Source organism: Brugia malayi (genome assembly GCF_000002995.4).
Source record: "Brugia malayi strain FR3 genome assembly, contig: Bm_v4_Chr2_contig_001, whole genome shotgun sequence".
In the NCBI taxonomy this organism is placed as follows: domain Eukaryota; kingdom Metazoa; phylum Nematoda; class Chromadorea; order Rhabditida; family Onchocercidae; genus Brugia; species Brugia malayi.
Genome location: NW_025062476.1, coordinates 977,906 through 1,004,811, shown reverse-complemented (window position 1 = coordinate 1,004,811; position 26,906 = coordinate 977,906). Strand labels below are relative to the sequence as shown.

The following is a 26,906-nucleotide window of genomic DNA, read 5'->3' as shown; positions in this document are numbered from 1 at the left end:
TAACAACGAATTTATGAATGTAACTCATTGTTCTAATTATTACTATAATTATCATTGTACTAATAATTCTAGTCATGCTAATAACTATAGTTATTAACAATAACAATAATAATAATGATAATAATAATAATAGTAATAATATCATATGATAAACGAGTAAATTAATTAATATTAATAGTACTGGTACTAAAAATAATAGTAATAATGAGATTAATAATAATAATAGCAAAAACATTAACAATAACAATAATAATAATAATGATAATAATAATAATATTAATAATAATAATAGTAATAATAATAATAATAACAGTGATAATAATGATAATAATAACTAGTAATAACGATGGATTGCAATAATAATTCTATATTATTACGACATTTATTATTGTAATTATATTAAATCACAGTTATTCTAAAATTACTATTTAATTAAGTTCTGTAATGCCATCCAATTTTCTTTCATATCATAAAAATATTTAAAGATTATAAACAATTGCAATTACTACACTGAAATTACTTCCACTGTATTCAATTGACAATGTCAAAAGTGTCGCATAGCTTTTATTACTTTTTCGTGTAATTATTATAATACCTAAAAAAAAAAATTTTTTTTCCATTAATTTTAGAATGAAATATTTCTTCACATATTGTTTTTATTGTGCCAAAAGAATTTGAACATTTTGTCGCTAATTTAGTTTACAATAATTAATTATTATTTAATAAAAAAAATTATCAATAATATATATTTTTTTTGTTTACATTTCACATTTTTCGTATTAAATCGTATTAAAAAATCGATAGGAGGAATTTGAGAGAAAAAAAATTCATAATGAAAATTCATTTTCGCATTATTCTTTCCAAAGTTTGTTGATGTATCAGTGATAGTATCACTGTCAACTATTGCTAATTGTTACTTTACTATCACTCTGAAATTTATCGGATTGATATGATAACAAATAAAAGCTATTTTGGAATTGAAAATGAGTTCATAATGATTAAATTATATCAATGAATTATCATTTTATATCTCTCTACTCATATTTTTATAAAATTTGATATCAGTGAATTATCATTTATATCTCTCTACGCATATTTTTATAAAATTTATTATTATTATCAAAAAAAAAAAGAAAAGAAAATGTTAGTTATATGATAAACGATCATTTGTGATCAATATAATGTCAAACCTAATCAATATGATCATTTATCTATTCTAAATGAATTCAAAATAAGTTGAACAATGTTTAAACTTTGTTATCACTTCGAAATTTATATTTTTATAAAATTTTTTATTCAGATATATCTAATTTCTAATCTATGCATTATCAATTTATCAAATAAAATTCCGCTTTTTTTAGGTTAAAAATTGATTGGAAATGATCTAATAAGGTCAATGGTCAAATATTAATGCATATTTTGAATATTTTGTAGTATGAATATTCATTCATTTATAAAATACATATGACATCTTTGTCAACTACCTACTGACTCAGATAACTTGTCATTTGTTGACATTTGACAAAGATGTAGGAGACAAATTGCTGATATAGATTTGAAGTATTTCATTTAGCTAAAATTCTTCTTTCATTTCTTCGTTTTCTTTTTTCTTCATGATAAATTTCATTTAGTCATTTACTAAAAAGTTTTGAATTTAAAAATGAAATTTATTATTTAATCATAATAAACTTAAAAATGAAAACAGACAGATATAAAATGATAATTTATTGATATAATTTAATTATTATGAATTCATTTTCAATTATTTGTTTGTTTTCTTTGAAATGAATGCTAGTTGATTATTCTTTTTTTTTTTTTTTTTTTTTTTTTGTTAAATATTACTTTACTTTGTTAAGAGACAAAAATAAAATGTTTTAACTTTAATAATGTGCAATTTATTCTTATATCATTTCTGATGCTATCATTTTGGTATTAAATACCTAAATAAAATATTTCAAAAATTTGCTTTTAATTTATAATCATTTGATTAAGAATAGTATATTATTTATATATGTATTTAGTTTTAATTTTGTGCTATAATAAATTGATATAATTACGAAAATTTTATTTACATTTATTTGATTTATAATTTTTTAATATTATATGATCGCATTTAACTGTAATTACTTACAGTTAAGATAATAACTTTTATAATTTAGAAATATTTTTTTAAAAAAATTATCAAGTAAATAAAGTATCAAAGTTAGAAAACTTATAATTTATTCCAAAATTTATTAATAATTTTTTTTTTTTTTTATTGTTGTTTTAAATCATTTTGTTTATTATTAATAAGTATTGTTTGCTTATTTTGTAACATTTCAAATCTCACTTTGAATGCACAAATCTTTTTTCATTTATTATTTTATTAATTATAAAGAAAAAAAAAAGCTTAATTAATTTCATTTAATTAACTTTAGTAATTCCTTTTAATAAATGATAAATATGTTTATTTTCTATTAATGATAATTTCAATCAAAATATTTTTCCCATTTTTTTTTTAGCTAATTCTTTTTTTTTTTTTTGTTTTCGTTTCATTTTTCTTTTTGCTCTAAAGTATAAATTTTATCCAATCCAATATTTACTTTCTTCAACTATTCATTCATAAGTAATCAATTTCTAGAATAATTATTGATTATTTAGATCAAATGTGAGTAGCATTTATTTACTTATATGAAATTGATTAATATCAAAATATTCTCACATTCTATTATTATTATTTTGGGTTATCAAACAGATCTAAAATATTTGAACTTGCATACTTTATTATTTGTAATTTTTCATTGCATAAGTCAATTGCGCCCAATTTTTTTTTTTTTTTTTTTGTCATTTTGTTTACATACTTCAGTGTTCACTTATGAATTCCAAGAAAATATACTTTCAAAATATACTTTCTTATTTTACAATTTTCCTACAATTTATTCGTACCTTTTCTCTCTCTCCCTCTTTCTCTCTCTCTCTCTCTCTTTCTCTCTGCTTTATCCCAATACTTCTTTCTCTTCGTTACATTACTAATTCCATTGTCACATCGCTTTTGTGACAATTCGATTTCGATATTACTTCAGCTTCTTCCTCTTTTTTAAACAGTTTGTTTAGTTCGCTCTCAATTGTGTGCTTATTATTTTATCAAAATTTCATCATTAAATATTATTTCAGTAATTAATTAATTAATTAATTTTATCAATTAAATTATTTGCCAAAATTATTTAATTAGCTATCATTAAGTACAATTATAAAAATTGATTATTATATTAATTAAAAAATAAAAAATTATTCATTAATTATTTACTATTAATTACTCATTCATCTCAATGAAAATTCTATTATTTGATAAAATAAAAAATATACATTTAAATTCAATTTTTCATTTCTAATTTTATTACTTTTATATTATTTTTAAGGAAATTCAACTTTAATCAAAAATTTCAAAATTTAATTTTGATCAAAACTATTTACTATGATATTTCTAAAAATAAATGAAAGTCATTTGATGAAAAATATTTCGCTAAACATTGTGATAAAATTTTAGAAATGAAACGAAGCAAATAAAATTTTTGTTATATTGTTGAATCAGCTGGAAAACGAATGTTCGAATTATTTAAATTCGAATATAATATAAAAATTTTTATTTGTTTTTTCTTTTTTTTTTTTCATTTCTTTTTAAAACTGATCAATCATATATTTTAATATTTTGTATGTTAAAATAATAGCAAATATTATCTGTTATTTATTTATTTATTTATTTTTTCAATCAAAAAAATTGAATAAAATAGAAAATCAAAAATTATAATATATTTGTTATTTGTAAAAATTTTTACAGAAAACAATGAAAGAACCTTGTTTTCGATGCAAACGACCAACTTATTTTAATGATAAAATTGGTCCATTAAAGGATGGTGTCCTTTTTCATAAAGTAAGTAAAAGTAAGTAAAAGTAAAAGTAAAAAAAAACATCAATTTATTATTGTAAACATTATTTTATTTGTTTTTTGTTTTAATAAAAATTTATGCATTTTCTGTTTTTGCTTTGTTTAAAAAAAATTATTATTATTTTTTCTTTAATCACTGAAAACATTTATTTATTTAATCAATTTTAAGTTAATTTATAATTATTTATTAATCATTATTAATGTATAATAATAAAAATTTCATTATTTTAAACATTTCATTTTTTAATTTTTTTTTTTTTAAATAAAATTTCTTTTAATAAATCATTTATGACAAATGATTGTTTTATTTCCTTTAGGGAGTAATTTAATGCTTTATTTCCTCATTTTAATTCTTTTCTCTTCCTTTTAAAAAAAAAAAAAAAAAAAAAATTTGTTGATTGAATTGAAGTTAAAGTTAAAAATGATAAAATGATAATTGCTGGTCGTTTGGATGAAAAAAATTCATTGGCTACTTCATATTTAAAAGTTTATTTCATATTTTATCGATTATTTGTTTTAAATAAATCTTAAATAAACGTTCATAATACATTTTTAATTAATATTTCGATTTTAAAAAATAACCATGTGCATACGTTTCAAATTTAAATTTGAATTTTCTATATCACAATATTTCATCAAACTTATCCATTTTTTTTTAAAGGAAAAATGAAACATTATCCTTCACTTTTTCTTTTAAAATTTTGAGTCATTTCGAATAAATTGAAATTTAAAAACGAAATTGAAAATGAATGGAACAAATATATTTAATTACAAAAACAAAGCAATTTATTGCTATCAAAAAAAAAAATAATTTTGATTTTTCTTTTTTAGAAAGGAATTTAACCTTTCTTTTTTTTTTTTTTATTTTAAAGAATTTAATTTTTAAGGGATGTTTCAAGTGTTGGATATGCGGATCACGCTTATCATTGAAAACTTATCACAATAACAGGAATGATACGCAAGATCTTGAGGTAATAAATGATAATATGATAATATACTTATTCCATTTAAGATTTAGAAAATAGAAAATTTTAATTTAATGTTAAAATTTGCATAATAAAAGAAATTTGATCAATTTTTTTCTTCTTCTTGAAATCCATAAAACGAAAAAATTTTTTAGAAATAAATGGCTAATAAATAGAAAAATGAATAGATTGAAAAGTTAAACATTTAAAGAAGTGAGAGAAAAAAATTTTTTTTTTTTTATTTTAAATTTTAATTACTTGTTATTCAGTGATAATTTTAGGTATATTGTGCTGGACATGTACCAACACCTGGACCACATGATCCAATACCACATCGATCCAATCTTTTATATAGTCCAAAAACAAAAGGTGAATATCCGTACAATCTGATGAGGCCAGCTGGTCCATAAATAATTATTATCTGAATGCAAAATGTTAAATGATAAAAAATTTTATAAATAAAAAATCAAAATATAATTTTTCATTATTGTACAATTTAATGTGAAGCGTTAATTGTAATAGATTTATGAGATAATTAAATCAGTCATTTGTGATAAAATTTTTACAATAATAAACTTGAAAAATCATAGATCATCAGAAAATTTGAATTAGATATTCATTATTTAAGTATTTTTTATTTCGGTATTATATTAATCTAGCATTACTACACTGATAATATTGTTCAATGTTTCTTGGTGAAATTCCTTCACTTTCTTTTTCATCCATATTTTGCAGTGCAACAAAATGTTACTTTTGGATATTTAGGAATTTTTCAGTTAAAAAGGATTGAATCTCAATCTGAAAGGTTAAAATTATTTAAATGAAAAAAAAAAAAAAAAAGAAAACGTATCCTAGGTGAATATCTCATGCAAAACTGATCATTTCATGTTTTAATGAGTAGTATATTTGGTAAAAAATCATTATGCATCATTAAATTTCGTGAAGATCACTTCAGCTAATTTGTTTATATCAATAATCGATTATTTTTATGAAAAAAAAAAAAAAAAAATAAGATGGGAGAAAAATGATTTCGTTTTCAAGCAAAACTATTTCTTAGCTTCTTAAAACTAAGCTTAAACTTCTCCGTCAATTACAATAAGTTCATTTTCACACTTTACGGAAATGATGTCCAGAAATGCAAACGTCGCACAATTTTTTTTCGCTTCTATTCTCTGTAATTTCTTTCTCGACCATTCAGCAAGTTTACATTCTTTGCACAGTAAAAAGTTCTAATCGAGACTGAATATGCACATGCAATACTAAAGTCACCTTCTTGATGCAACAATCATTTCTCACCTTAGTTCCATTTTTAGGTCAAAAATTATTAATCGAAGTGGAAAATAGATTGATCAGTTTTTCATCAAAATTTTTAATGGTTATATTTAAAAAGCATACAACATAAAAGCATTTATCAAATAGTAGTGGAGCAATATAATTTTACACATTCAAAAAAAAAGTTATACAGTGTAAGGATTGAATATTTCGATCCAGTAACCATCCGGATCCTGAATAAATGCTAACCCCTTCATACGACCATCGTCCGGCTTCTTTACGAAGTTAACACCTAATTCCTCGAAACGTTTACATGCCGCATATACATCCTTTACTGCTATTCCAATATGACCTGAAAAAATATTATTCCTCTTTTGCTGGCTTTTCTTCTACGCAACCTCTACATTTTTTATACCAAAGTCGAATTTTTCCATAAATGTTTGATAAACAGTGGCACAACCTTAATGTGATATCCTTTATAATTTAATTAAATATCACAGTTTTCAAACGAAATCCTCGCCACATTTTAATACCATGACAAAAAGGAAGTCGGCACTCCTACTTCTTCCGTACTACTCATTATTCTTTAAAATGGTATCATGCAATAGAACTCACCAAAACCGCGTGGTTCTTTATTTCCATTATGATAACTAAAGTTTGGATCGTTCTCGGTACCCCAGTTACTAAAAACATAAATTGTAATTGAATCAAACCATTAAATTCACACCTTTTCTACAGTGAAATCCATACTTGAGAATGATAAATTTAAAATGTGAGCAGATATAATGCAATTAAATGAGATATAAATTAAACGAATAAATTAATCAAATTGTAAATGCAATAAAGTTACTGAGTTAATTCGATCGTTGCTAATGTCGAAAGTGCATAGCGTTTCTGCTCTATAGGATCGCTAGGAATTTCTGCTGCCGGCTTATAACCCACGAAATACAAGGAGAATTTTCCTTCTGGGAAATCCATCTGTTTCAGTAATCTAAAATACTAACTGTTTAAAGACTTTAACTGTAAAAGAATATTTGAGAAAATGAACAGCAAGAGCTAAACGAACCTCATTCCCAGAATATTACAATAAAATGGCAATGTTTTCCGAGGATCTTTAATACGAAGCATCGTCTGCTGGAAATAAAAATCTTTCGTTTCCGGTGGCGTTTCCTTTACCAGCGACTTGATCTGAAATTATTTCTTTTACAAAAGAGATAAACTTTTTTTTTCTTTTTTTAGAAAACCAGAAAATTTTTGATATACAATAAATTATTACCACGAATATCAAAAAAGGAAAAACTGAATACTATATGCAAATGTACTTTATACGTTCAAATCATTTGACAAGAATTCAACAGAAATGTCAAATAATATATATACTTCGTTAGCTGGGATCGGTCCGGCAACAGTTGTGCTTCCTCCTGATTCGCACTGATTCGAGCCCATACTACAAAAACATTAATTTACGATTTTGACAACACCGAAAAAAAAAAATCTAAGCCACAGCGTTACGCGAAATATCGATGATATATGTCTGATGACAAAATTAATACCAAAGAGACAATAACAAATGAAAAAAAACATAGTTATTTAACAGGATTGCATTAAGCTAAATTTCTTTTTATATTAAATGAATGATTTCACTCATCCCAAATATAACTCACTTATCCTTTTTCTTTCGTGATAAAATTCGCCTCCTTACCCTTCTCCTACCCTTATTTTCTCAAACTATTAAATTTTACAAGCGATATCTAAGATATTTCACAGCATTATACAAATTTCTTTAACTCACTAAGCTATATTTTCGTTCACATTTTACAATAACTGACTTACTTGGTCTGTAATTCTTATCTCTATCACTTCGGATTCGAGCGTAGAGTATATATGATGTGATAATTAAGGCGTAGATAGCTGGAGACTGAAAAATACAACAAAGAAAATGACGAAATCTCGTTAATAACACTTTCACACAATTATGAGGTAGTAGAAATGCTAGATATATTTCAAATGATAACAAATTTGAAGTTAGTGTAAAGCGTATGAAATTAATCAGTGATGCAGAATAATAGTTAAACCTTTTGCTACTATTCTTTTACAGGAATACATATCCATTAACTTATTTATTTAGTATAGATCTTTACGAATATTTTCATTATTTATTTCAATAATTCGATGCTTATGGTTGACAAGAACAAAAATATGATTGACAATTCGATAAAGTAGAATATACATATACAAACACTGCGAAATGAAACTCATAATGTCAAAATCTATCGTCTATACATCTAGCTAACAGTCAATTTCAAAGCTTATTAACATTATCTTTTTCCAACTAATTTTCATTCTTCTTGTTCTTAATAACTAGCAAGAAATTGCAATTAGACTACATCATAAGAATGTAAATTTGTTATAAAAAAAAGGAAAAAAAACTAGCGAATGAATTTATAGTACTGTCACACTATTTATCAGATCAGGACAGTATTCAGATCTGGTAGTACTTAGATATAGTAGTGTAAAATTTAATAAAGTTAATTTAATTGTTCTGATCATACTTTTATTTTTACAATTACTATGATCAATAAATTAACCTTATGAAAGGCAAATCGTCGTTCACTTTTGCCCTTTGGGAATTTAATACGATCTGATTCTTTCCAAATAGCTACTCCTTTCCAATTTCGCACAACTGGATACCACAATGATGAGGCCAATTTCATGAAGATGACATCCGGAAAATACAAGAAAAAATGGTAACACTAATATTAAGACATTCTTTACTAGTGATCTTATAACTTGTTTTGATAACTTATCTTACACATATATAGCAATAACAACAACATTAACAATACATTAAAAAACAACAATAGCAATAGTAGCAACAATAATAAAACTAAAAACAACAACAACTTGCAACTATATCGGTTAGAAAAAAAGAGAACAGTTAGTGAAAATTATTTATGTTATGTTTTCCTTTATTTTTTGGAATTTATGATAACATATTATTGTATAGGATAACATTACGACAACATATTATTGTATAAGGTAAGTGAAGTAAAAAAGAATTCGAGAAATAAAATAAACGAAGAAAGTATGTAGTGATAAGTAATAAAGATTACAAATAATAAATAACGAATCATAAGGTTAAATTAAAAAATGTAAGTGAAATTCCCTGAACTATGTTTACTTAGTCCAATGTCATTATCTTACATGAAATTATCAAGGAAAAAAAAAAGAAAAAACTATAATGGCATCATGACATTTACCTATCGGCACGAATTACCCATTGCAACATTTACCCACCCGTACAAGTTACCCATACCAATCATAATCACAAAACAAATGATGGGAACAATTTACTACGGCCCTTTGCTAGATTTCTATGCAAGATGCTTTTCCCATTTCATTTCTATATTTGTCAAGTGAAGATAACTTAAAGGGAAGAGAATTTATTGTTGCTAAATTAAAGGATGGAAAGTTGGATTTTTTATGTTTTAAATAACAAATTCATTTATCTATGCTTAACTGCCTGAAAATAATTTTTTTTTTTTTTTAATAATGTTTGTTAATTAATTTGCAGATGTAATTTTCAATTTGATAATTATGATTCGATTACTAATATTATGTTTGGTATATTATATTGGTATCATAATTAATGGACAACTTGTTTACAATGATACTATATCTAACAAGCAACAACAATCTATACAGGTTTCATTAATTACTATTAATTATCTAATTGTAATTATTTATTCATTGATTTTTTGGAGGTTACTTATTCGACTTTTTTTTTTCTATTGTATTTTTGATATGTTACAAGGGTGAGGAAAAGGAAGTATCAAAAATATCCTTTAAAAAAAATGGAATGTCGGGAAGTATCTTTTCAAAAAACAAAAATGTCAAAAAATATTTCAGAGCATGAAAATAACACGAAAAGAGTTAAAGTGATATGCTTCTTTAATAAACTTTGAATAAAAGATATTTTCCTTTTTCTTGAAAATTATTTTTGAAAACGAAGAAATAGCAAGTTGATACATTCTCGTAAGTATAACATATGTTACTTTTTGCAACAGTATGATGAAAATGCTGAAGTCGTAAAATTAAATTTTATTCAATGAGCACTTTCAAATGCAAATAAGTGTTTTTGCAATTGATAATTCTTTGGTACCATTTCTCATAAATGTTTGCTTCTGTGACTTTTATTGCTATTTTATTAATGAAATAACAACATGTGACTTTTTCATAAGCAGCTATTTTAATATATGAATGTATGACATATAAGATGACCTTATTGCAGAACCTTCATGAAAGGGCAATGGATGGAATACTGAACAACAGTAAACAGATGCTTGAAAAAGTAGCTGATGAAAAGCTAAGCAGTGATCGTTTAATACTGATATCTTATTTAGCTGCGATAAGTCAGTTTCCAAAAAATCTATTCGATTCGCTAAAATTATTATCTGAGGTTTGTTCCTCCAATATTACAGTAAGTTACGGAAGAGCTAAAATTTTGCAGTTTTACTGCCGAAATGGATTTCATCGGAAAAAGCATTATAGGTGATTTATAAGCAATCTATATAGGTTGTCATCCTATTATAACTGTTTGTTTGAAAATAGTTGAAGAAAAAAAAAAATTATATTGATACATGAGTTAATTACTCTCAGGCAAAATAACAACGAAAGAGTGTAATTACTTTTTTAAGGCTAATAACATTGAAACAGCAGCTGAAAGGGATAAAAATTATGGCTATCTCTCGAAATGTTTCCGAACAGACTTTGAAGGTAAGATAAAAGTAGCAATTGACTATATATTGTGGATAATGCCATATTTGCAAATTTCTCATCAAGCACACTTTGAAGTATATAACATAGATAAAGTAAAACTTAACTTTACTTCAGGTTCCATGATATCCGGAGCTTTGCAAGTAGCCGTAGATGATGTGAATGCTGACCCAGAGTTACTTCCAAATCATAAGCTAATCTATACATTCAACAACACTTGTGGCGATGAGCAGCAAAGTTTTATCTCATTTCGTTGAAAAGTGAAATATTAGAATTGATAAATGATTGTTTTTCTTTTTCTTTTGTTTACTTTTCTAACATGTGTAAGTTATTTATGGAGGTTTAGGTACTCGATTTTTTATGCAACATTGGGCACAAGGTGCAAAGGTTTTCATCGGTCCGGAAATGAATTGTCGGACGGAAGCAACGATGGCAGCTGCTCAGAATTTACCTATTCTATCTTACAAATGCAAGGATGAAATGATGTCTGACAAATCCAAGTTTGTATTTTGGAAATTAATTTTGAATGAATAACTTATTAGGATATTAAAATACGTTCTGTGATGATATCATGGAAAGTTTGGGATACATTTTCTGCCATAATAATTTGAAGGTTATCATTTTTCATCTATACATCTCAGATATCCTACATTTGCGAGAACAGTACCAACGGAAACAGAAATAACAGCTGCATTGATTGCATTGTTCAAGCATTTCGAATGGCGCAAATTTTCAATAATTTATGAGAGAAATGTAGCAAATGAGGAATTATTTCGTTCAATAAAGGTATTTCGAGCTTTTATTCGATCTGTTATCGTGTTGCAAAGTTTATGTTTACGTTAGCGAATACGTGTTGTCTCCCTCTCTGATCTATTATTTTCACAAAGAAAGGAACTTTTATGGAGTAGTGTCATCAGCTGTAACAGTGACTGAATGTATTAAATTTAAAAAAAAAAAAAAAAAATGGGGTATGAAATGAAAAAAAATTTATTGTAGAGTACTATTGAAAAGCAAAATATGGGCCTAGAAGTAAGTGATACCCATTATGTGATCATAAATGTGAGTACCGTACCTCACCCATTCTCGGAAATTGAACGAAGCAACATCAAGCAAATCATTTCTGACACATATGTTTCAACTCGAAGTAAGTTCTGTCTCTATTCCCAATTATTTTGAAATTAATTGAAATGTTGTCAGACAAGGAAATTATTTTGTTTTTATCGATGCTGAAATGCTGAAAACTTATTAGAGTATTTTAAGTGATTTACTTTTGCTTTGATTCGACAATGTTAAGCTGAAATTTTGCAGTTTATCTGACATTTGGAAATGTTCGTTTGTTTCGTCGGATACTTCTAGAAATGGGAGCTCAGGGCTTAATGGAATCTGGTGATTATGCATTGATTTATCTGGATCCTGACTATAATTGGTTGAACACCTATCATGCTATGAATAATCACTTCTTCAGAGGTATTTTATGGAAATTTCTGATCTTTTTAACTACCTAGATTTAAATTAATTTAATACTTATATTCTCTAAGGCTTGAATTTTTTATAGGATTCTAAGATTTAATCCTAAATTTCCAGGATGATTTTACAAGTTTATATCCCATTTTGCATATGCCTTTTTTAGATACTCTGCTTTCGGTAAAGCAATCATGGGATGACTTGAATTCGCAGGATCGAAAGGTTGTAAATTTTTCGAAATTTGCCTTGGCAATCATTCCAACACCGGTGCAGTTAAATGCTCCAGAATTTGTAGCATTTTGGCGTAAAGCCAATCATTATTTGTCATTATTTGGTGTAAAGCAGAGCAGTACTGCAACTTCTATTAAGGTATTATTTTCGATTTAGAATATAAATATAAATCACACTTGCTATTTTATTCTGTTTTTATCTAAGTAAAAATAGCAAATGTTTTACAATTTTCCTTACATAATTTAAATTTTTAACTTTGCTTATTAACAATTAATTCTTGTTAATGCTTAAAATATTTGCCAATAAATTTGTACAATTTTTCCCATCTTTATATTTTGCAGGCAAATCGTTTTGCATGTTATTTATATGATGCGGTGAAATTATACGCATCAGCATTAACAATGGTATTAAACGAAACTGCCAATGAACAGCTTTCAGTTGGTTATGATCCGATATCGGATGGGAAACGGATCATCGGTCATATCTTGGGACGTGTATATCGAAGTAAGTATATCAAAAAAGGAGACAAATTTCTTATAATCAGTCTATTTGGAATATCTTAATGTATTAACATTACTAGTGCTAGTATATTTGTTTCATCCTCTTTTTCTCATTTGTCCGATTTGATAAACTAAATTCAGGAATGGAAAAGTTGAAAAAAACGATGTTGATTGTAGGTATACAAGGATTTGATATGCATATTAATAGCAACGGGGATGCACAAGGCAATTATACTCTATTGTCACTGCAAGAGATAGAGCCAGTATTGGATATGGATAATCCTGATTACTATCCACTCAATTATGGTCTAGATATTTCTGCTGATTTTGTTCATGACTTTACCGGTGATCTTCCTTTGTTACGCTTCAAACGTGATATCCAATGGCCTACTGGATTTGCACCTCGTGACGAACCTATCTGTGGATTTCATGGAAAAATGTGCAAAAAAGGCATCTTTTTCAAAGTTCATGTTTAAATAGATATAAAGAATTCAATGTTTCTTGTTTTCATGTTTTTGTTATTTGAAATTTGGTGAATTTTGAAGATTATAATTAAATTTTGAATTTTCAGTTGACAATAATTCATTTACTACTACTAAGACATATCCTAGAAAGATATTTCAGACTGGTGGTTAACAGTTTTCCTGACAGTAGTTACTGTATTCTGCTTCTTTTCGGTGGTTGGAAGTGCAATGATTTATCGGTATGTAACACAATTACATAGTTTAGGTAGAAAGGAGAAACAGTTTGCATAGTTTTTTTCTCTATTGACGTTTAATTCTCGGAGAAGGATGGAATAATTCCAGGAGTTATAAATTTGAGAAAGAGCTGTCAAATGTTTGGAAAATTGATCAACGTGAAATCGAAAAGATTGTGCAGTGCTGTGAGTCTGCTGCTTCATTATATGTTGTGGAAAATAATCAGGTAACCTTCTTCTTCATAAATTTTAATGACATTTACAGTATGTAAATTACAATTACCAAAAGATATTAAAATCCGTTATCCATCCAATCTGTTCTTTTATTTAGAATCATCGAAATGTTATTTATGTATATGTAATGGATAATTGGTTTAGCACTGAAGAGTAAACATAGTGATAATCAGAAGACTTTTAGATTTTGCTACAAAATGATGAGGAATGCAATCAGGAGAAACGATGGCCTGGATTATGTGGTGTTGCACTTTATAAAGGGGCTGTGGTATCAATTGATGAAATTACTTATCCTCGCAAAGTAAAGGAATTGACTCGAGCAGCCAAATTGGAAATGAGAATTATGCGTCAATTGCATCACGACAATGTTAATTCATTTCGAGGTTTCTTTTGTAAAAATATGTTTTGTAGAAATCATTAGTTCTAAAGTCATCAGTAAGGTGGCTATCATCGGTAGAATCTAGATTCTATTAAAAATTAATTCTTAATAGTATCATTAGCAATGAGATGGGATAAGATCTCTGATAATCATGTCTGTTGTTTATATGTAATGAATAATTTCTTTCTTTTTGTTATTCTTTTTGATAGTATTTTCTGAAAGAATCCATTTTATCTCACAATGTTTCTTCATTCAAAAGAAAAATGAATCTTCTAACGTAAGTTAATGGCTTCTTTGAAAGGTTAAAATATCCCTTAAATTGCAATTGTAAATTTTCTAGTTTTTTCCTATAGAATAATATTAGATATATAGGAATAGTGATTGGTTCCTCATCAATATGTGTAGTGAGAGAATTCTGTGCCAGAAGTTCGTTAATGGATATCCTTCGTAATCATGATCTCAAGTTGGATCATTTATTTATCGCATCATTTGTGGAAGATCTTGTAAAGGTATTTTTCAACTTGTTCTTATTTATTATTCTACTATATTTCAACTTATTAAGAGATTTTAAAAGAAAGAGTTGTTATTTATGTACTGGTTTATAGGGCATGATATATTTGCATGAATCGGATTTGGGAGTTCATGGGAATCTCAAGTCCACCAATTGCTTGATTACTAGTAGATGGGCTTTACAAATAGCTGATTTTGGATTGCACGAAATTCGGGATGGTCAAGAATGGGAAAGTGATGATTTTATGGTTAAGTTTTATAATACTCTTCAAATATGGATTCAGTTTCTGTTTCTCCTCTTTTCTTACATTTTGCAGACTAATTTCATGCATAATTATGAGATTTTTTTATGTTTAGTGGGAAAATTTTCTGTGGACATCTCCGGAATTATTGCGTAAAAGTGGATGTTTGCATGCTGTTAAAGGTACTCAAAAAGGCGATGCTTACTCGTTTGGTATTATTTTGCATGAAATTATAACTCGACAGGGACCATTCATGATGCTCCGAAATAGTGATTTAACAGCCAAAGGTTATTTCTGTCTATCACATCGATCAACTTCTTAGTATTATGAAACTGTAACAATTATATGTTAAAACTTTATCTGTGCATTCATGAATGCATAACATAATCTAATTCTTTTCTTTTTTAATTTGTTGCAGAATTCAACATTTTAACACAATAGTTATCAGTAAACATTAGAGTGATTATAGATTTATCGGAACTTATTTTGAGGCAGTTATATTATTTGAATCTATGTGGTTGCAGCTGTCAATGGTCATAGAAATATCTCTTGAATTTGAATATTTCCCGAAGAAATGAGCTCCAAAATTTTATAGAAACAAGCGACTTCTTGATTTGATCATTGATTTATATATTATATTATTACATTATATTATCTGAAATTTCATGTTCTTAGATTTGTGAAATAATACACTGAAATTGTAGAAGTAGTGCTAAATGTACTGAATAATGTTGATTATCGGCCATCCTGTGACGGTCTTCCAGCTGCTAGTTATGTTATCAATGTTATGACGTTGAGCTGGTCTGCTATCCCAGCAAATCGTCCTGATTTTCGAACTATTCGGCACAAACTGAAACCTATGCTTGAACCAATTTATAAAAGAAATATTATGGTATGTTTAGAAAATTCATCTATAAACTCTGGAAATGATGAAAATAGAAGGTTAAACAGTAGCATTTATATTAAAATTTATTTTATTTTTTCTCTTCTTTGAGCTGTAATCATGTATTTTATAATTTTTATGAGTTCGATAATTTTTTTCTAGCGAATTTTTAAAATAGAACTTCTAATCGTTATAATGAATTGAAGTAACTAATTTGTCAACCTTAAGGATCATATGATGGTAATGATGGAGAAATATCAAAATCAACTAGAAGATTTGGTTGACGAACGTACTACTGAATTAAGAGAAGAAAAACGGCGAACAGAAAATTTACTTCAACGTATGCTACCTGTGTATGTTTTTTGGGCTGTTTATAATTTTTTTAGAGGAAGAAAATATGTTAAATTAACTCTTTCTCAGGAACATTTAATTTGAAAGAATTTAGCATTCTAAATTTCATTTATTTATTAACATTTCTCTTCTTTTCTCTTGCTTTTTTTTTTTTTTTTTTTTTTAGATTTTGATTAAAAAAAAGAAAGTTGGTCTATTTTAAGACATTACTTAATTACCATGATTTGTAGTATTACACATTCTATTCAGTCTGCAATTTCTTCAGTTCGGTAGCTCAGCAATTGCTTGCTGGTCTTGATGTCGTACCGGAATCATTTTCTTCTGTTACTATATATTTCTCAGATATTGTTGACTTTACAAAAATCTCTGGCGTATCAACTCCTTTGCAAGTAGTGGAATTTCTCAATAAATTGTATACCCTGTTTGATCATATCATCAAGCAGTATGATGTTTACAAGGTTATTTTTATTTATTTTTATGATGCTATTCTAACATTTCCTTAACAAATGATTGAAAATATTGCCATCTTTACTAACAGCGCAAAATAATCATATAATAATTGTGAGATGAGATACCTGACAATGATTTCCTGAATATTGTTGGTATTACTAAAAAGTTGAAAAGCAAAAAAAAGAGATGAACAAAATTGTCATTTTTTAGGTGGAAACAATCGGTGATGCTTACATGGTAGTATCTGGAATGCCTGAAGCTCGTCCAGTGGAAGTACATGCAGAACACATTGGTATGATGGCACTTCATCTCTTAGCTGCTGTTCGAAATTTTAAAATTCCACATCTTCCTCAAGAACAACTCAGATTACGTATTGGCATACATACAGGGCCATGCGTAGCTGGTGTTGTAGGCAAAACAATGCCACGTTACTGTCTATTTGGCGATACAGTGAATACGGCTTCACGTATGGAAAGCAATGGTTGTCGTAAGTTACTTACTTGACGCATTTTATGTGAGAAAACTTGGTATTAAGTTAATTTAATGACACTTAATACTAAATGATAACGGTTGCAAGTAGTAAAAAATTAAACGCAGAATTTATTATTTGTTAAATTTTTTAAATTATCTTATAATAGAGAGATACAAAAGAAAATTTCATTTAGGACCTGATAAAATGAAGGAAATTTGCTAATGTGAAATAAGACATTTAAAATAAGTTCAAAATTTTTCACAAATCTAATTTATAGAAAAAAAATTTTTTTTTTTTGACTTGTATCTATTTGCTACGTTAAAGAATTTTTGCAGCTCTGAAAATTCACTGCAGTGAGCAAACACAAGATGTTTTAGCAAGGATTGATGGTTTTGAATTGAAGAAACGAGGAACGCTGCAAATTAAGGTTGATTACATCGATTACTAATAATATTGAGTTTGAAAAAAAAATTTTTTTTCACTTGATTAATAATTTTTTTACTATTAGATGAATGAATTTGGAAATTTGATTCGCAAGTTTATATATTTTCCTAATTTGTTTTTTTTTTTTTTTGTAGAGGAATGATGAATACTAATTATGTAACATTTTTAGGGTAAAGGATTAATGACTACATATTGGTTAACATCTCGTAGAAATGTAACATTTGCAATAAAGGATGAATGTGAGCTGTTGTTAGACGAAAAGTTGGCGCCGAATATTTTCCCACGAATGTCTGTCCGAAATAGAAGACTTTCCACTTCGGGTACGTATAATTTATTGTAAGAATATCTTTTGTGATTTATTTCTTACTATATGTAGGTTGGAATGATCATATTTCTATGATATATTATGTATGTTTTATATAATTATATTACTATTCTTATTGTTCGTTTAATCATAGAAATGATATCATCAAAATTGATTTTTATTTTTATTTTACATAAATTTGAGGATCGATTTTTCTCATATAATATTGTTTCACATCATAGCGAAAAGGAATATAAATGGATTCCGGATATATTTAACTCTTTTTACAGCAATCAGCAAAGGATCATCTATTTCTTTGGCAGGAAAAGAGCCATCATTATTACGTCGTATCATTGAACGTGCTACGTTTCTACGTAATGATAACTTGGAATTTTGCAGCGGCTATATCGATGAGAGTAGTAGTGTTAATAGCAAGAGACCACAAATGACGTGTTCGATTCTTCCTTACAGGTGATTTATATATATTTAATTAATTAATTAATTAGTTAGTTAATTTAAATGTACAACACAATGACAATTAGTTATCACTATTATCCAATTTACTCATGTTACTTTCTAGTTTAGAATTGTTAAATTCATTGGATGTTTGGTGGTAATTTAGTAATCATATCAACGTGTTGCCAATAATAATAAATTAATGAGAAGTGTCATAGTTGATGAATTTAGACGAATAAAATAAAATCATAATAAAGAAACTGATAATGTATGTTGTGTAGCTAGGATCAGATATAGTTATACTTGAGATTTACCTCGATGTCTTACATTATCAGGAGATTATCGGGAGGGAAAAAAAAAGTGTCCGAATTGTAATTATCTTCATTAGAGTAGAGTCATATGCTATAACTATTTGAAAGGAAGAATTACTATTGCCTGGTATGTCATTGAAAATATGCAACATTATACGTATGTATGCAATAACTTTTAGGCGGAAAAGAGTTACTTAAAACTTACTTAAAACCAACTATTTACCTCGTTTATTTATATGCACTTGAATAAGATCAAAAGATAATTCAAAAGATAAGTTATGGATGGTTCATTGACAAATTCTTCAGTTTATTTGTCACAATTATATAATATAATATGCAGTATCTACTAAGAATCAGCATTCTACCACAACATTCACGGTTTTTTTTTTTTTATTTTTTTTTTTTTTTAATTTTTCTACTGGATAATATAACTATGAGAATTTTTATAGACGGTCATCTTCCTTGCCATATAATGATGCATGTAGTCAACAACTGGAAGATGCAGAAAATGCAGAAATAAATACGATGCAAAAATCTGACAATATGAAATATCTTAGAAGTGATGGCATGATGCAATCTTTCTGTGGTAGTTTTATGTCAAGGTGAGCTTAATTAAGCGACTTCTTTTATTATAATCAACTTTAGAGGTCTCTGATTTATTTATTTATTCATTTATGTCGAAAAAAATATGAAAGAATTACGGAGAGAAATATATGTTTCTAGTGTATATAAGTAAACGATAAACGATGAAATTTTATGAGATAAAATGAACAATAAACTTTAATAAAAGACTATTTTATAATAGGACTGATTGATTTGAATCATTTTAAGTTATAGAATGAATTATATATATATATATATATAGATTATAAAGTATTTTGTGAGTAAAGAATAAGCGAATAATTTATGGTTAATATTTTAGAAAACGTCCGCTTTCTTATGAAGCTGGTATATATTCAGTTGATAATACAGAGATGTCAGATGTTTGTAGTCCGTTAATTTTGGAGAAATGCAAAATGTCGAAGTACGTACAGAGTTGGTACATATATTCCAATTGTAATAGAATCTAAATAAACAATAGTTGAAATTTTTGGTTTCATGATTTTTATTTGTTATCAATTGACACAAATAATTTAGGAAGAAATTAATGAAGCTTTAAATTTTAAATACTTGTAGATGGCCAAAGCTCATCAGAAGTGCGCTTTCTTTGTCACAAAATCGCGAACGGGAACAGAAGAATCGGTTCGGTCAGAATTTGAAAAAATGTTTGACAACAAGTACATCCACAAATGCATCTTGGCATCGTTTAACTCATGCACTTTACAGTTCGGACTTATCGATCAATCATGTTGACGAGAGCAACTGTGCCTGATAATCTATTGTTTAGTTCTATTTTCAATTTTTATTTCAACAGAGTAATATTTAAACAATGAAGGAATTATGCTCTTTCAGATGTTTATATTATTCAGAATGCGATTCCGATAATCTTCTTGCCATTTTTTATTATTATTATTTATGTATTCTACCACATATTCTGCTCAAAAAGTTTGATGCAGTCTTTGATCATTCCCTGAAATGTTTATTTATATACATTTTTTTTTTCATTAGGATTGTTAAAATGAATTAAATTTGTAAATTATCAATTTTCACTGAACACAATTCTTTTTTTTTTTTTTTGGATATGCTAATTCCAATGATCTCAAAATAGATTTTTAAGTGATACTTTTTGTATATATTATTTATGTAGTAAATTGTTTTGTTATCTAATCTATACCATACCTACCTTCTGCCTTTTATCATTATACAGTTTCCTGTTGAAAATGATGGAAAAAAGCATGATGATATGTTAGTAATTCTGATGTAAGAAATTAATTTGTAATCAATTTAAGCATCACTTATCTTGTTATAGAATGTTTCAATCGATGAATTAGATGAAATCTCATGGATGGATTGAAAATTTGGCAATAAAATGATTTGAATTTTTTACTTTGCATTATTCCACTAATGATTACTTAAATAATAGTCAATTAGTTATGGATTATTTCATTCTAAAATGTTAGAAATAAATGAAACTTGTTAGCTAGTGAAATTTTTTGATTGTAATTTTTTTTCTCTTTTTATTTATAGGTTTATTAATGTATGCTATAATGTGATAATAAGTTTATTGTAATCTTATTTATAAGAGAATAATAATAAAGTGTAAAACAATGAGAAAATTAGAACAGGTGTGATTAAATTTGAATAAAATTAAAAGCATCTTGAACAGTTATTATACTTATCAGTTGGTAGTTGATTAATTTAGACTAAATAATATTAGCTACATTTATTTTTATTTCTTCTCCGACTTCATTTTAATTCAATTAATTTACTTTAGTTCCATTTATTCATTTGTTTGATAAATAAACATTGAAATTATTCGCAAAGTTGACACAAAATAATTGAAATAAAAAAAAAAATTAAATGAAATTAAAAATTGTTAATCAATGATTCATTTTAACAAATAATCAAAGATTTATTTCTGTTAATTAATACTTCTGTCGTTTTATTTTTTTTATCCTAATGAACACATTATATATTAGAAATTCATTTCATTTTTATTTTTATTCCATTTTGTTTTAATGCAATTAATTTTCCTACTTTCATTTATTCCACACCAATTTCAATTAAATTATTTTTATTTCAAAAGCAGAAATTAAAGTTTAAAGTTTTATACTTACTTCTTAAATTAGAAAAGGATTTTTTAGTCATTTTATATATATATATATATATATATATATATATAATTACTAAAATTTATTTTTCATAATATTTAATGTTTTATTTATTTTATTTATTTATTTTTCTTCTATATGTAAAAAAAAAATACTTTTAAATGTTTCACTGATTAATTTATCCAATGTTAATTATTCATTTTTTTTGATTTATTATTAATTTTTTTTTTTCATTTCCAATTTTCTAATATTTATATTTTATTTATTTATTTAGTATTTTTTCTTATAATATTATTAATTGAAAGTTTGTAGTTAATTTTTTTTAAGAAAAATATATTTTATTTACTTGTTTTAATTAGTATAACCTATGGATATAAACAAATGAATTGTATTAATTTTGATAATAATAATATTTCAAAGTTCAAAAAAAAAATTTTTTTTTGTTGTGATATTAATTAAAAAATTAAAATGTTCAATAAATTAAAAATATTTCAAAGAATAATATAAAATTTATTATTTTGCAATTTAATCAATGCATATATAAAATTCCTACAATTTGTGAAAATAAAAACATCAATTGGTAGATTAATTTAATTTGTTGATAATTCAAAAATAATTTTTAAATAATATTTCATTTTTCATTTCAAATTTATTTTATTCCAATTTTCTGAAAAAATAAAAAATTATTAGACATCAAATTTTTATACAATTTTCTTTCTTCTGTTGACTTTCTAAAATTTTTACTTTAAAATGCTTTTACGTTTATTACATTTCAAATATTTACTTTACTTTGAAGTATTTTGCATTAAAATGAGAATGAAACTTTAATTTTTGGAATACGCAAATATTTACAAAGGAACTAAAAAATCTGTCAAATATAATGTATAAAATATAAATATTAGTAAAATTAATTACCAAAGATATATCACATCTAAAGAAAATGCTAATTGTTGCCAAAAATGCAAACATATCTGTTAATTCAACTAAGAAAGTTGAAAAGAAACGAGTACTGCTTTTATGTAGAGAAATTAGTGTTTTTAATCGTGATAAACCTGAACATCAAGTACAAGCTTTAGTACTGTTTGACGTCGGCGCAGATGCGACCTTTATCTCACAAAGGCTAGCTCATCGACTAAATCTCCTAGAAACTGATGAAGAAGAATATAAGATCTCTTCCTTTGGCAATAGGACTCCTCGAGTATGGAGTGAAAACGGGAAACTCCGATCAAGTGACTATCCAAGCCACTGTAATGGATTATTTGACAAACGATCTTCAAGTGATGGAAGTGGTAGACAAAGGAGCTGACTATTTCTTCAACTTTATTCATATGGAAAACGCTCAGCAACTAAAGTCAGGATTCATTTTACTGAACAGCAAAGTTGGACCTATCATAGCAGGAAGCGATTATACAAATGAATTGTGCCATCACCAGATCTTTGCAACGAAGACATCTCAAGAAAACCGTGCCCTAGATATAGATCAATTTTGGAAGTTGGACTGTATTGGCATCCAAGATCGATCTGATACACAAGATGATGAACAGGCACTGTAACAATTTAAGAAGAGTATCACTAAACAAAATGGAACAAAATGGAAGATACGAAGTACGTTGGCCATGGAAACCATGCAAAGGCAAATTGAGCGATAATTATGGATTATGCTTCAGCCGTTTGCGAATGCTAATAGCACGACTTCAGTCCCATAAAGAGGAATTACAAGAATATGATAAAGTAATGCAAGATCAACTACAATCTGGCATAATCGAAGAAGTACAATCACAAATGAATCAAGATGGAATTATTCATTACCTGCCACATCATGATGTTCGTAATCCAGGTAAAACTACCACTAAGTTAAGGATTGTTTATGATGCTTCAGCGCACATAACCCTTTATGAATGAAAAGTTTAAATGAAGTATTATATCGTGGATCAATTAACCTCCCAGATCTTGTGGATCTTGTGGGAGTATTATTACGCTTTAGAATGATGAAAGGGGTAATCACAGCTGACATTGAAAAGGCATTCTTACAAATACAGTTACACCCTTCAGAGAGAAATGGTACTCGCTTCCTTTGGCTAAAGGAAGTAGAAGGAAGTGTATCCAACGAGAATATAAAATGTTACCGTTTTAGAAGAATCCCGTTTGGAGTAATATCATCCCCCTTTTTACTATCTGCTACCCTGAATTATCATTTGGAAAACCACGCTAGTGAATTAGCCGCAGAAATAAAGAAAAACCTTTATGTGGACAACATTATTGTGTCATCAAACGGAACGCAGGAGGCATTAGAAAAATATGTGGAAATGAAATCCATCTTCAATGAAGCCTCAGTGAATCTAAGGGAGTTCTTATCTAACGACGAAGAATTTTATGCAGAACTGCCGCAGCAAGATCAAGCAATAAGAAAAAATACGAAAATCCTCGGCATCTCATGAAATCCCTGTCAAGACGTCATTCAGATAAAATTAAATCCATGGAATGACCGAGAACTAACAAAAAGAACGATCTTACAGTTTGTTGCATCACAATATGATCCACTAGGATTTTTAGTTCCAATAATGGTAAGATTTAAAAATTTTTGCAAAATTTATGGAAAAAGAATAATTCGTGGGATCAGATATTAGATGAGCAAGACCATAAGCAATGGAAATTTCTTATTGCTGAATGGGCAACGGTCGTAAAAGACTTACCGCGATTTGTAACAACTTCTACAGATTTAATTGGAATACATGTATTTACTGATGCTTCAAGCGTAGCATATTCAGCAGCAGTGTATTTAGTGAGTCAGGATATGCAAGAAACAAAGTCATCGCTCATTTTTGCAAAATCTCGCATTGCTCCTATTAAAGGTATGACAATACCGCGTCTAGAGCTAATGGCCATACTAATCGGAACGCGAGCAGCGCAATTTGTCATGACACAGCTGGATATCGTCAATACAAGGATAATTTTATGGTCGGATTCTAAATGTGCTTTACATTGGATAAAAAACCATTCTAACCTATTACCAAGATTACTATTACCAAGAATATTATTTACATGCTTTACAACAAGAGCCATACATCTCGAATTAGCAGAAGACCAATCCGCAGAAACCTTTTTGCATGCTATCCGAAGATTTGTTGCGAGACGAGGGTGTCCTGAGCTAATTCTGAGTGACAATGCCACTCAATTCCAGGCTTTCAGATCTCTTATGACACAAGTCAAAGTCTCCAACTTCTTAGCAAAGGGAGGAATGACTTGGAAAAATATTATACCAAAGGCTCCGTGGCAAGGAGGAATCTACGAGAGATTAATTGGGTTAACGAAAAATGCGCTAAGAAGAGCCATTGGCAGAAAATTCCTAGCGGAAAGGGAATTGGTAACATTAATTGCAGAAGTTGAAGGTATACTTAATACCCGACCACTAACGCCAATTTTGACGATTGCGTCATTATACGTCCAATTGATTTTATCATGCCTAACGCTTCGCTCCATCTACCTATAAATGAAGTTTATAGGAGGCAGGAAGAAATCACCCCTTATAGACTAGATACCAGAGAAAAACTCGTGAGACACTGGGAAAGTACCCTTAAAACTCTCAATGTTTTTTGGGAAATCTGGAGAACCGAATATTTAACTAGCCTCAGAGAACGCACGCAAAGGGAAATTACCTCATCCAAAGGAGCACAAAAAAGAACTCCAAAAAAGGGAGAGATTGTACTCTTAAATGAATCGGGAATTCCAAGAGGAATGTGGAAATTATTACGGATCAAGGACATCAAAATCGATAAAGACGGTAAAGTTAGGAACGTTCAGGTGGAAACTCCCACTGGGAAACTTCTCGATCGTCCAATAAATGTCTTGTATCCTCTCGAAGTTAATGATGAAGAAATTCATCTTGAACCTAATAAGAAAGAAAATATGAAAATTCCGGAAACCGAACAGAACACTGAGGAGCTCCAGGAACCTATTGCGATGCGAACTAGGAGCAATACAAAACGACAATCTCGATTAAAGGAGGTCAGTAAGAGTAACTTAATGGTCTCACTTTTATCAGTAATTATAATCTGTAATTTAATCAGTAACTTAATCACTTTTATCAGTAATTAAAAAAATTATAATCTGAATTATAATCTGAGTGTAATTGAATTATAATCTGAGTATGAGTATAACTGAATTATAATCTGAGTATAACTGAATTATAATCTGTGTATAACTGAATTATAATCTGAGTATAACTGAATTATAATCTGAGTGTAACTGAATTATAATCTGAGTATAACTGAATTATAATCTGAGTAAAACTGATTTATATTCTGAGTATAACTGAATCATAATCTGTGTATAACTGAATTATAATCTGTGTATAACTGAATTATAATCTGAGTGTAACTGAATATAATCTGGGTATAACTGAATTATAATCTGAGTATAACTGATTTATAGTCTAAGTATAACTGAATTATAATCTGTGTATAGCTGAATTATAATCTGAGTGTAACTGAATTATAATCTGAGTATAACTGAGTTATAATCTGAGTATGAGTGAAACCGAATTATAATCTGAGTATAACCGAATTATAATCTGAGTATGAGTATAACTGAATTACAATCTGAGTATAACAGAATTGTAATCTGAGTATGAGTATCATCTATGCTTTATACCTTAATGATACCAGTGAAGGCAAAAAAAGAATGCCAATGGAAAACAGGAATACCGTTCAATATTCCAGAGAAATGGAACTGTGAAGAAATCACGGCACAGAACTCCAGTCTACTTCAGGTTAATGTTTACACTCGCAGTCCTATCACACTCCCTGCGATCAAGTGTAATAATATCACCCGAACTGTGTGTACTAAAGCATTTCTGTGGTTTTCATTATCAGTAATTTCGGACCAAACAACTACCACCGCACCATCATCAGAAACCTGTAGAGATTTACACGATCAAAGACAGATCAATGGAAGTAAATTAACCCAAATTTTCCATAATAAGTGGACAACAACCAACCAAGTACATTACTACGGATGGCTGGGTGTTAGATGCCAATCCACTACAAATTTAGTATTAACAGAAGGAGAAATATTCCTTTACGATGGAAATGGGTCTGTATCGGATTTCGAAACTGCGGAAAATTGTATTACACAAGACGGAAAATGTATCACAAACAATAGTATCGTTCTATGGGATATTCAACAAATAACGAAGAAGTGTCGATATCGTAAGGTGGGAAATTTTAATGCTCAATTTTACGAAAATCATGTTACCATTCGTCTTCAGTAAAGATAATAAAACATTTAGAAGCGAAAACTGCAAATTTTCTAATCCCAACTTAATAGATGC

General features: G+C 27.5%; 5 protein-coding genes across 6 annotated transcripts; 4 read left to right on the top strand and 1 right to left on the bottom strand.

Moving 5' to 3' along the window:
* Positions 1–3,823: 3,823 nt before the first annotated feature.
* Positions 3,824–5,300, top strand: Bm7503 (SD03168p, putative; the record flags this gene model as incomplete). The annotated part of the gene is made up of 3 exons (XM_043078022.1): positions 3,824–3,910; positions 4,813–4,896; positions 5,172–5,300. 3 exons carry the CDS (start codon positions 3,824–3,826, stop codon positions 5,298–5,300), a joined length of 300 nt encoding a protein of 99 aa, XP_042933956.1.
* Positions 5,301–6,347: 1,047 nt separating this feature from the next.
* Bm9083 (lactoylglutathione lyase, putative) lies at positions 6,348–8,876 on the bottom strand (the record flags this gene model as incomplete). Its single annotated transcript, XM_043078021.1, has 7 exons — positions 6,348–6,514; positions 6,778–6,845; positions 7,013–7,153; positions 7,229–7,350; positions 7,543–7,609; positions 7,992–8,080; positions 8,751–8,876. The coding sequence occupies 7 exons, from the start codon at positions 8,874–8,876 to the stop codon at positions 6,348–6,350; spliced, it is 780 nt and encodes a 259-aa protein (XP_042933955.1).
* An 883-nt stretch (positions 8,877–9,759) lies between these two features.
* Positions 9,760–20,238, top strand: Bma-gcy-12 (the record flags this gene model as incomplete). Of its 2 annotated transcripts, none has more annotated exons than XM_043078019.1 (27): positions 9,760–9,867; positions 10,454–10,621; positions 10,860–10,938; positions 11,056–11,175; positions 11,285–11,438; positions 11,580–11,724; positions 11,935–12,082; positions 12,247–12,405; positions 12,569–12,771; positions 12,975–13,137; positions 13,311–13,583; positions 13,758–13,836; positions 13,940–14,057; positions 14,249–14,447; positions 14,816–14,952; positions 15,049–15,201; positions 15,311–15,482; positions 15,900–16,087; positions 16,307–16,431; positions 16,695–16,887; positions 17,090–17,366; positions 17,687–17,778; positions 17,965–18,115; positions 18,390–18,570; positions 19,316–19,468; positions 19,789–19,890; positions 20,043–20,238. In XM_043078019.1, the coding sequence occupies 27 exons, from the start codon at positions 9,760–9,762 to the stop codon at positions 20,236–20,238; spliced, it is 4,236 nt and encodes a 1,411-aa protein (XP_042933953.1). The 2 variants fall into 2 exon arrangements, with proteins under 2 accessions (XP_042933953.1, XP_042933954.1); XM_043078020.1 differs by having other exon boundaries at positions 19,789–19,901; positions 20,043–20,125.
* A 2,490-nt stretch (positions 20,239–22,728) lies between these two features.
* Bm8975 (uncharacterized protein) lies at positions 22,729–23,130 on the top strand (the record flags this gene model as incomplete). Its single annotated transcript, XM_001895154.2, has 1 exon — positions 22,729–23,130. The coding sequence occupies one exon, from the start codon at positions 22,729–22,731 to the stop codon at positions 23,128–23,130; it is 402 nt and encodes a 133-aa protein (XP_001895189.2).
* A 2,182-nt stretch (positions 23,131–25,312) lies between these two features.
* Positions 25,313–26,846, top strand: Bm17454 (Uncharacterized protein; the record flags this gene model as incomplete). The annotated part of the gene is made up of 2 exons (XM_043078018.1): positions 25,313–25,582; positions 26,346–26,846. 2 exons carry the CDS (start codon positions 25,313–25,315, stop codon positions 26,844–26,846), a joined length of 771 nt encoding a protein of 256 aa, XP_042933952.1.
* Between the last annotated feature and the right edge of the window lie 60 nt (positions 26,847–26,906).